We start from the raw sequence: 10404 nt of genomic DNA on the forward strand, positions 1-10404 counted from the left end.
ATAAATGTCTTCAGATGGAGAGGCTCCTGTAACACTGTATACATTCCCGCCGTCCATCTGACTGGAGGTTGTCCACAGGATATATGTAGGAGTAGAGGTGAACCTAGAGAATAGTCTTCAGGTGGTTTTGTGTAAAATGGACTAGAACTGATAGAGTAATACTACTTTGAAGTCTAAGGTAGTATATAAGATTACCGAAGGCTAGTAGGTGAGGTAACCAAAGTCCGTTGCCCTGAAAGTGTAATTGTATTAGAGAATCGTTAGGGACTCTGAGACACTAGTCTAAGGTTACGATAAGACCTGTTTCTAGGAGGGTTGACTGTAGGTAGTGCCTATTGGTAGTCAACATCCGAAGTGGTCTATTAGGGGAGTTACATGGCCATCATCCAGAATGATATAGAATAGAGTAGAACCAGATAGATGTTCAGTGGCTGCGGATGCTTGTAGAAGACTAAGTGTATATGGGTAGAGAGTTCTATAGTTGGTATCGCATCTACTCGGGCATGACAGCTCGCTACTGACATGTCCACGATATGAAGAGTTTTTACTCCTGCGGTTGCATTGAAGATACAGTGGCCAAAATACTTCTATCGGGTGGGTGTTAGCAAACCACAAGAGTAGTCTAGTTCACTACGGGGGATTTTTGGTCTGACCCGTGGAGGTTAGCTAGACAGCCCAAGGAAGTTGGGTGCTTACGAATACAGAGTAGTGATGGGGAGCAACTAGTAGTATATGAAATCTACTTAAGTATATGCGAGTTCTCCTCTACTCTGGCAATCAACTACCTCTCAAGATCAGGACTTAATTGAGTAAAAGCTGTGGCTTAACAATATTAAGTTTTACCGTTTTGTTTCTTCAAACTCTACTGTTGAGACTTTTGACATTTATTATATTTGTTCACTTTGCGGAAGAATTCATTTCAGTGCAGTCGCAACCTTGGGATCCATCTTCCCTGAGGGAGCCCCCGTTACAACGTGTCAATGTACAAAGGCTGTACGACATCCACCTTATAGATTACTACAACCAAATAAAGTACCAACACAACCATGGGCATTAATAGCCATGGACTTCATCACTGATTTACCAAAGTCAGAAGGATTTGACTGCATCATGGTGGTTATTGATTGCATTACCAAAATGAGTCATTTTATCGCATGCAACAAAGAAATGGATATATGACAATTTATCTGTCTCTTCATTAGAGAAGTAGTCAGATTGCGCGGAATACCACGAGATATCATAACAGACAGAGGAATGCTATTCACATTCACATTGTGGAAAGAAGTAGCAGAAGAAGTCGGAATTGAGAGAAGGATGAGCACAGCGATCTATCTTCAAACAGATTGACAAACAGTACGAAAGAATGCGATATTAGAACAGTATCTAAGAGTATATGTCAACTACCAACAAGACAATAGGTACAAATATCTATCTCTAGTAGAATTCACATACAACAATGGAAAACAAGAATCAATAGGAATGTCACCATTCTATGCCAATACAGGAAGACACCCCAAATATCCGAACATCAATAACCTGATAAGAAAAAATCATACATCTACCAACATGATACAATTACAAGACATATCGGTAACTTCAATAACTAATGCACAGTTAAGACAGAAAGAATACTATGATCTTAAATGAAAACCAAATCTAAACTTACAATCAGGAGATATGGTATGGTTGCTAACCCATCATATCAAGACCAAGAAACCATCAAAGAAACTCAACCACAGAAAAATGGGGACATGGAAAATCCTGGCAAAAGCGGGGCCCAGTTCTTGTAAATTGGACCTCCCACCCGGCATGAAAATCCATTCAAAATTCCACATCTCACTTCTCGAACCATATGAAAACAACAAATTTCGCTCTCAAATCAAGCAACCCCTACAATCTATCGATATAGATGGTATAAAAGAATAGGAATATGACAAGATTGTTGACTCTCGTCAATACTACAAAAATGTCCAATACTAGACCAAGTAGACTAGTTATCCATCAGAATACAATAAAACTTGGTATTCAGTATACAACTTTAACAATGCCACTCACACCATCACCATATTCCATGAACTGTATTTATGAAAGCCAAGTACAACCTTGAATAACTGTTAAGCTCAAGTCCATCAGTAATGATTGACTACACATTACAGCCCCTACACCTCATGAAGAATGGGGAGATATCCCAAGAGCTATCATGCTTACTAGTCCTAAATATTCAGGATCTACTGAAGCTGAGCTAAATGCTCGGGTAGAAAAGAGGAGAGTGACCGTGGAGTATAATGTCCTGTCATGGACAGCCTGCTATGAGGATGGGTGCCTAGTACATATCCAGGACAAGGAAGGGGCAAACTATTAGCCTCAAGCACCATGAAAGAAGTACGCTTACATTAAGCATAAACCACTCAAGGAATGCAGGCCTCACTGCCATCATATGGATACTACCTTAACGAAGTGTTATCAGGATAGATGTCACTACCACAAACAGGCGAAAATCGACACTCGAGGATACCCCTAGCAAGATGGTATGATAAAGCCCTTCACTGAATGGCATGAGATCTATCGGAAGGGGAAGGAAACGAGAAAAGCAAAACTGGCTGTAAGAATGCAGCCAGAGGAGGAGGGGGGTGGAAAGTCCAAAACCCCCACAGACCTGGATGTCCATGTATTACAATGACAGATTGCTGACCTCCGCGAGTAGTTATACAACTCTGAAAACACAATTGCCGTACACCTCAATACAATCGGAATATAACAAAAGATGATCAAGATTGCAAATACCACACTAGAAATGAAGAGACACAAATACAATAGTGAGTGTGAAAACCTTGCAAGGATGAGGAAGGCAGTCTGAGGAATAGGACAGGAATTCCTAAACCTTGGGCTAAGAAGATAGGAACTGGAAGAGATTCAGATTTGAGTAAGAACGGGGCTACTGTCATGAACTAGATTGTGACAAGATAGATTAAGGAGATGGAACAAAGGTTTTCACATGACTCGCACTTGTAAGTCATAGGAGTTTATTGTTATGCGATGACTCACAATTGTGAGTTATATAATGTTATGATTTTTATGCGTGACTCATAATTCTGAGTCACGACTTTCACTCATGTGACACTTTTCAGCCCATATGACTTGTTATGAGATTTATGATTGGTTTAAGTATATTACACAGTTGACTCATATGAGTCAACTGAAGATTTCACATGACTCATGATTGTGAGTCATAGGGGATGGTGATGCAAAGGTATGAGTCATATAGGGTTAGGGTTGAGTGAGGTATCTGTATAAATAGTGAGATCTAGAAACCTCTAGTGTAGCATGCTTTGTCACTCCTATTTTCCTCCCACATAGTTTGACAATACTATGTCAACTATTCTAGATCCCTCCCACTCGCCTCTGCCACCTCAATAGTTCCTGCCTAGGGGTACAGTTAACTCCTTCATCCTCTCCTACCTTTACCTTGCTGGTCTCTTGTTTACTTGATAGGGGAGTTATCTGAGCTTACCCAGTAGTCCTCTCTCCATAATGGGAGCTCACTTAGCTTTGACACTATCTACTTCTTGCCTTCATTTCTAGATGGCGTTAACAGTGGTGGAATTCCTTCTCCTCACTTGCACGATCCCTGTTGGTGAACTCCTCAGCTAGTAACTTTGGAGTCTGTCTCATAGTGAGATTTGACTATACCCTCCTCGTCACCCAGTTCAGGCTATGGTCACCTTCCTCACCTCGCTCTTCTGCCTCCCTACTACCAGCAGAATTCTTTCCACTAAGTAACACTACGCCTCAGAGAATAAGGGACTACATGAGAGACAGGGTAAAATGACATTAGTTTAGTTTCTATGGTTGGGTTTGCACTGGAGCCATTGGCTCTCCCTCTATCTTCCACTTCATTTACGTCAGCTCACACTCTACTGCCTTTCCTCCTTGGCTGGTATCCTACTACCTCCTCCCTCCCCTACGTGGTGTTCCGAGGTTTTATCCTACAGCCTGCCCGTGGTCAATCATTGGCTGACCTTGGGCCTGGTACCTAGACTCTTGTTCTCGATTGGTAGGTCGTGGTATTGCACTACAACTGTGGCTCAGCTGGTTGGGGGTATCTCGCCTTAGGGCTCTTCATCAGCTGTACATATCTGGAGTTGTTCTTTATAAAAAGCAACCTGGCCGATTGGTGGACAGTAGTTATTTTTTTTGGTGGCCCTTATAGGTTTAGTGGTTTACAGGATAGAGTTTTTCCTTATGCTTTTCTGACTAGCTTGTTGGGCTTTCTTTCTGTTGGCTACAAGTAGTTAGTAGAAGGGGTGGTCTTTCAGGTAAGAAAGCTTCTTGAGTATAAGGTTTTTCACTTCTAGGCGAGATCCTTTCGTATTCAAGTTGTAACATCTACTGACCGGGCACCTGAGTTGATCGCCTTTAGAGTGTGTGTGGTTGGGCCTATACCAGATGGTTTTGGGGGTACAGGTTTTCTCTTGGTCTGAGGTGAAGGGGTTTTTTTTAATACCATAGCTAGCGCTACATGCAATGTTCTTGTACCTTAAACAAGTAACTAGATGATTATAAAAATGAAAAAAAATAAAAAGGATCTCCAGTACAGACTCCTCACGCAACCACTCAGGTTCTTTCCTATACTACAAGTTGAATCAATGCTATTTACACTTGTTCAATGAGGTCTCGCTTACAAGAGGTAACGTGAGTACAATATTATCCTCGCTATCAGAAGTGATAGCAATGATAGGAACTCTCTGAACTATCGAGGTATCAGGAAAATAGAAGAGATAAGGTCGTTACGTGTTGAAGAGCTAAGTACGGAGGAGTAGGATTGTTACAGCAGTCTAACAGCAGTCTTATATAAAAGAAATACGAATTAAAATTGTAAAAATATAGTTGTAGATTTTAATGGTGAATTGAAATTTGACAATGAAAAGCGAAGCCATATATAATTATCAAATTAATAAAATATTATAAAGTAGCTGTAGTATAGACAGTCATAGCTCGAGTTTCATAAGTATCATATTATGACTTTATGTCTAGGATGAGATGGAAAATTATTCCATGTTCTCGTATTAATATTGAATGAATGGAAAACCGGTGAAAGGACAGTCAGTGATCAGTTATCACACGTGGGCCTACCGCGCCCACTTTGCGGATTCATGTGATTTCTTCCGCAGACAACAGCTATGGAAGCTCGCTTAATAGGTGCACTCGTAGCTTCGAAAGTTTACTTACCTGTACACACAATTCGCCCAAACGAACGGTGGAACCGGTGAGAAGCCAATTCCGCCTGACGATCGATCAACCGCCGCCCCCCCCCGCAACGCGGCTCCACTTCAACCTCCCCAGATCCACAAAGTGACCAAAGTGACAATATCCCAAGTCAACAGGCAAACCGACCCCCCCATCACTTCCAACCGGACAGAACATCTCCTCTCGTTCACACTCCGCACGCCCCCCACCTCCACCTCCGATGGAGTCTGAGCAAGCGGGCTCATAGTAATGTAAAATCCGACCGACCCCGGTCCGCCAAGACAATAAACAAGACAATTCCCACCCCACTTGTACCATCCCTGTCCCTACAACCTTCAATTCTACTCGTACATTCCCCTGTCCCGCTCGGGCACGCTTTACCAAAGAATATCACACCAACTTGTACAAGTATCATACATATCAGAATCAAGACCACCACACACCTCGGTGGCACCGGGCCCAAGCAGAAATTGTTGATCAATTCTTGTACAGTACCGTACCGTGCTGTACCCGTACCTGCATGGAAAACATGAAAAAAGCACAATCCAAGCACGGGACACGTTCGGACTAAACACAATAAACAAGAGCGGAGCCAACAGATGCGGTAAAACCTTATCCTAATGATCGATGCGCGCTCTGCTCCCCCCGATCAAAAAGCCCATGACAGGGAAGGAACCCTTTTGGGAGTGTGTACGCGGTGAACAGGGTCACAGAAAGTCACTCGGGACAGGAGGACCCTGGTAGGGGGCCTGAATGCGAATGAGGGGTTTCGGATGGAATAAGAGGGTGGGGGTACTGGTTCGAAGGTTAACCTGAGATGGCATGTTGAAATGGGTGGATCGGAAAACATGGGTGGGGGGCGGTTGAATATCCCTTGTTATTAATTTCCCAAGCGGGATAGAAACGGTCAATGGGGTGGTGGACTTCGAGTAAAATTTGATCACAGATAACTGGTACAATCTCGAACTTTAATGTGACTTGGCTCAACAAATTCACTTTAGCACTAACTACGGTACAGTACAGCACCACATCTACATCTTTCCCATCCCTCCACTCTCTACTGTACTTTTCTCCCACCGAAAAAAATCAAACATTAAAAACACTAGGACCCCCAAAGCTCGGGCCATCCAGCAAGAAGTTGAATGGATCAGGGCATAGGACCATAAAAATTTGCAAAAAATTCCAAAAAGCGAATCGTCAAGTTAAGTAAACATTAATCAAATCTGCGTGTCCCCCCTATTTATCAGTTGTCAGACCGGTGGCGAAGCCTTTTCCGGTAGGTTTGAAGGCAACAGTGGGCTCAGTTCCATTCCAGTTGGTGAAGGTCTTCGCGTAGACGTTCGTGATGGTGCTGCATTTGCCAGTGGAGCATCCGACGACGGTGGTAGAAGGAGTGGAAACACCTGGGGAAACGGTGACAGTAGCGTAAATGGTGGTAGGGTTGTAAACGGTAACGGTAGAGACAGCAGGGCAGACACCGCTTCCGCTGAAGCCAGAGGTGGTACCCTTAGCAGGGCCAGTAGGGTTAGAAGGAACGCTGGCCGCGGGAGCAGTGGTGGTTTGTCCGGCTGAGACAACGATCGGAACAACGGTCTTGATCTCCTGAATTATCTTGACGGAGCTAGTGGGGGTCGAGTCGGCGGGTTTGATGATGGTGGTATCGGGTGCTACTGAACCTCCTGGGCCAGCGGGTGTGGGAGTGGCGTAAGCACACTTTGTGCAGGCGGAGGTGATGGTGATGGTCTTCAGGTCCGACACGTAAGTGGTGTACACCGAGGCGGTGGTGTAGTAGCTAGTTGTACCGGCAGCAACGGTGGTGCAAGGAACCATGACGGTCCATGTCAAAGTCTTAGTCTTGGTCATGGTGGACAAGGTGGTGGTAAAGCCATCGACCATTGATGTTCCATGAGCAATGGTGGAAGACGAGGCTGTAATCGGAACAGAGCTTCGAGAAGAGCCGGTGCCAGTTCCGATGGGAACGGGGACCGAGGAGGAGTGGGATGGAGCAGTTCCCATGGGAGCGGAGACCCAGGAAGAGTGGGATGGAGCAGTTCCCATGGAAACGGGGACCGAGGAGGAGTGGGATGGAGCAGTTCCTATGGGAGTGGAGACCCAGGAAGAGTGGGATGGAGCAGTTCCCATAGAAACGGGGACCGAGGAGGAGTGGGATGGAGCAGTTCCCATGGGAACGGAGACCGAGAAAGAGTGAGATGGAGCAGTTCCCATGGGAACGGGGACCGAGGAGGAGTGGGATGGAGCGGTTCCCAAGGAAACGGGGACCGAGGAGAAGTGGGATGGGGCAGTTCCCATGGGAACGGGGATCGAAAAGGAGTGGGATGGTGCAGTTCCAATTGGGGAAGCGACAGAGCTGGATGAGCTAGTTCCAGTAGAAGTTCCAGTTGCAGTGATGGTTCCATTCATGCTACCAAGATATTAGTTTCTTGCATCGTGATATCCACTACCAATCAGACTCACTGATAATGAACACCCTGAGGAGCAGCGGCCGCAAGGCCCTGCATCAACGCAACAGCGAGGAGCGAAAGAGACTTTGAAGTATGCATCTTAAGCGAGCGTGGGTGCGTAAAGCAAGTTTAACGAAAAATAAAAAAAAAGATTAATATTGAAATGAGGGAGAGTGCTGAACGACTGAATGAGGTGAAGAGGAAAGGTAAAGAGAAAGGGCTATTCGAGCGGGCATGATGGGGAATATATATATCGTTCCCCCTACGACAACCCGCCTGCGTAAATTGGTAGGGGAGCGGCAGTGTAGGAGCGCTCGAGTGCTCGAGTAGGCTGCTGCGATACAGTACTAGTGCCTTACTCAGCCATAACCACCATGAGATGAAAGGAAGAGAAGCGGAAACACCGAGACGGCAGAGAAGCTCTTCCGGAAGAAGGAAGGAACTACAGGGCTGAAATTTGATCCGAACCGAAACCAAGGATTGCAAAGTGGTGGTTGCATTGGAACGATTTCTGGAAAGGATGGCACGGACCACGTAGGTTGAAAGGGGCCACGGAGGGTGCTGATATTTCGAACGGCGGCACCGCCACAGGCGATGAGCACCTATGACACTCATCTCTTGTCATCTTTGTCGGTTACCGGTAGTAGAGTAGCCAGTTGCCCGTAATCTATTCTGCGCTCGCATTGGCATTACTCGAGTAGGCTACTGGTAGAGGCATTCTGGCCCCGGGTCGGAAAGTTTTCCAGCAGATTTTTATGATACGAGTACTGTACTGTACTCGAAACTGGTGGGTGGCGATGTACGAGTACTGTACAGTACCGGTACAGTACGAGTACAAGTACCTACCGTAGGGATTATTTGATCAGACTATCACGTTGTCTGGAAAGAAATCCAATGTCACACCCAGACAAGTTTCTTAATGGACCATTCCCAATTCCAATTTATGTCTCCCATCCGCTATCCATGTTCCTGGGGTATCATATCGTACCCGGTAGCTACTCTCGATTACCTATTGTCTCTGAAAGCTCCCGAGATTCCATATTAGTTACGGCTCTGGGCCAAAACTAGTATCTAATCATCCCCCCGAGTACTGTACTGTACTCGAGTATGATAAATAAATAAAAAGTCATCACACACACCAAAGTCCTTGAACCCCAAAAGGACTTGCTTCAGGTTAAACGCTTTTCAACATGGGGGCTGAACACCACCAGCCACTTATCCAAAGACATCTCCACCCCCATACCCTCTCTCACCAAAGACTAACCCAAAGCGGAGGAAGGGGGACGCAATCTAGCGCCAGAGCCACACACACACCCAAGCTCTGGTTTAATATCTTCGCGTCTAGGCCCTCTCAACAAATGCAGTATCATAAAAGCCATCTTTGAGTGGTCGCTTAGCAGCGAAGATAAATTTAGTAAAAAGAGCGAGACAGAATTGAATTCGCTCTTGCTCAATTCTTGTACTCGAGTAGTTCCCTCTCGGGTTAGCAGTGGTAGAGTTATTGTACGCTGGTAAGGTCATGCAAATACTTCGGTTAGTCGCGATAAGTAATTAATCCGATATCCAGTCTTGCCCAAATAGTAGGGTACGAGTACCGTACAGTACGAGTACCTTCGAAGCAAAGTACCGGTAATCGGGGCAAAGGCCGGAAAATCCTCAGCATGGATCTCCAGAAAACCATGGTACCAGTCCACCAGCATCCGTCCCACGGGGCTTGGCTAGGACGATGGCGGGGGTGATAAACTTAGTCAGGGCGCCGGACGGAGCAGATAAGAAACTAAGAGGGTAACTTATGGTATGGTACGATATCGGGAAACCCTTCAATGCATCTCTTTCCAGATCTCAAGATCCCGATACCCGAAGAAAAGTAAGCACAAGTGGCTATGGTAATCAGTACTCGAGTAAAGAAAGCTTGAATTCATCATAAATAGATCTGATGGCGCCACAAGCGTAATAATTTGTGGAAACTAGAATCACCCGCAATCTGACTCTAGCGCAACTCGAGCACAGCATTCAAATCCTATCAACTGCCAGTACGGTGGTTAACTCGGCAGTGAGCTGGCTTGATTTGACTTTTCTTTCCTTTGCCTTGGCTTATTTCAGTCCCCTTGCATACCTGAGAGGATTCTTGTGTGTTGCTGACACTACTGCTAGTAGAATCAACTCGAGTACTGTATTCCGGTACCCTGCCTTCGGGCAATACCGGTAGCTCAATGCAGACCTCAAGTAGGATTTTCCAACGATTTGTACTTGTAACAAGGCGGTACAAAGTTAATCTGGATGATAAGCAAAACTCCCCCATTCGCTCTTCCGCGCTCTAAGCACTAGTGCGATATGTATTTAGCCCTCGCCCACTTTGGAAGGATATTATACTTCGCCAAAACCGTTCGGCATTGAACATCTGGTCCAAAATTCCCGCGGGCAGACAATGGCGCGGCGGTTGTCTGAGTGGCCCGGGGAACGCGAAGATGGAGATGAGCCAAATCACTTCCTCACACTCACGACTGACACGGAAGTGGAGGATATTGAATTTTTTCCGGATACAAAAATGGCAACATCGAACTACGGATATGGATTAGATATGAGTTTAGAGGTCTCTGGCACGATTTGTAGAATCATGTCTGGGATGAGTAGTGTTTCGGACTACAGTCAGGATGCCTAGTGAAGAAGTGAAAGTTTCATGGCTCCGATTAGA

The 10404-nt window shown here is 45.4% G+C and overlaps 1 protein-coding gene; it reads right to left on the reverse strand.

Moving 5' to 3' along the window:
* Window positions 1-6326: 6326 nt before the first annotated feature.
* On the reverse strand, window positions 6327-7903 carry GSTUM_00004991001 (uncharacterized protein). XM_002836991.2 has 2 exons: window positions 7723-7903; window positions 6327-7669 (listed from the first exon to the last, which is right to left on the reverse strand). Exons 1-2 carry the CDS (start codon window positions 7806-7808, stop codon window positions 6484-6486), a joined length of 1272 nt encoding a protein of 423 aa, XP_002837037.1. The 5' UTR covers window positions 7809-7903; the 3' UTR covers window positions 6327-6483.
* Window positions 7904-10404: the final 2501 nt, after the last annotated feature.

This window comes from Tuber melanosporum (assembly GCF_000151645.1).
Source record: "Tuber melanosporum whole genome shotgun sequence assembly, scaffold_17, strain Mel28".
In the NCBI taxonomy this organism is placed as follows: domain Eukaryota; kingdom Fungi; phylum Ascomycota; class Pezizomycetes; order Pezizales; family Tuberaceae; genus Tuber; species Tuber melanosporum.

Bases quoted from the DNA above. Each gene is read 5' to 3' on its own strand.
- GSTUM_00004991001 (XM_002836991.2), bottom strand. From the start codon at position 7,808: ATGCATACTTCAAAGTCTCTTTCGCTCCTCGCTGTTGCGTTGATGCAG. The intron at 7,670-7,722 runs GTGAGTCTGATT...ATATCTTGGTAG, and splicing joins CCTCAGGGTGTTCATTATCA to CATGAATGGAACCATCACTG.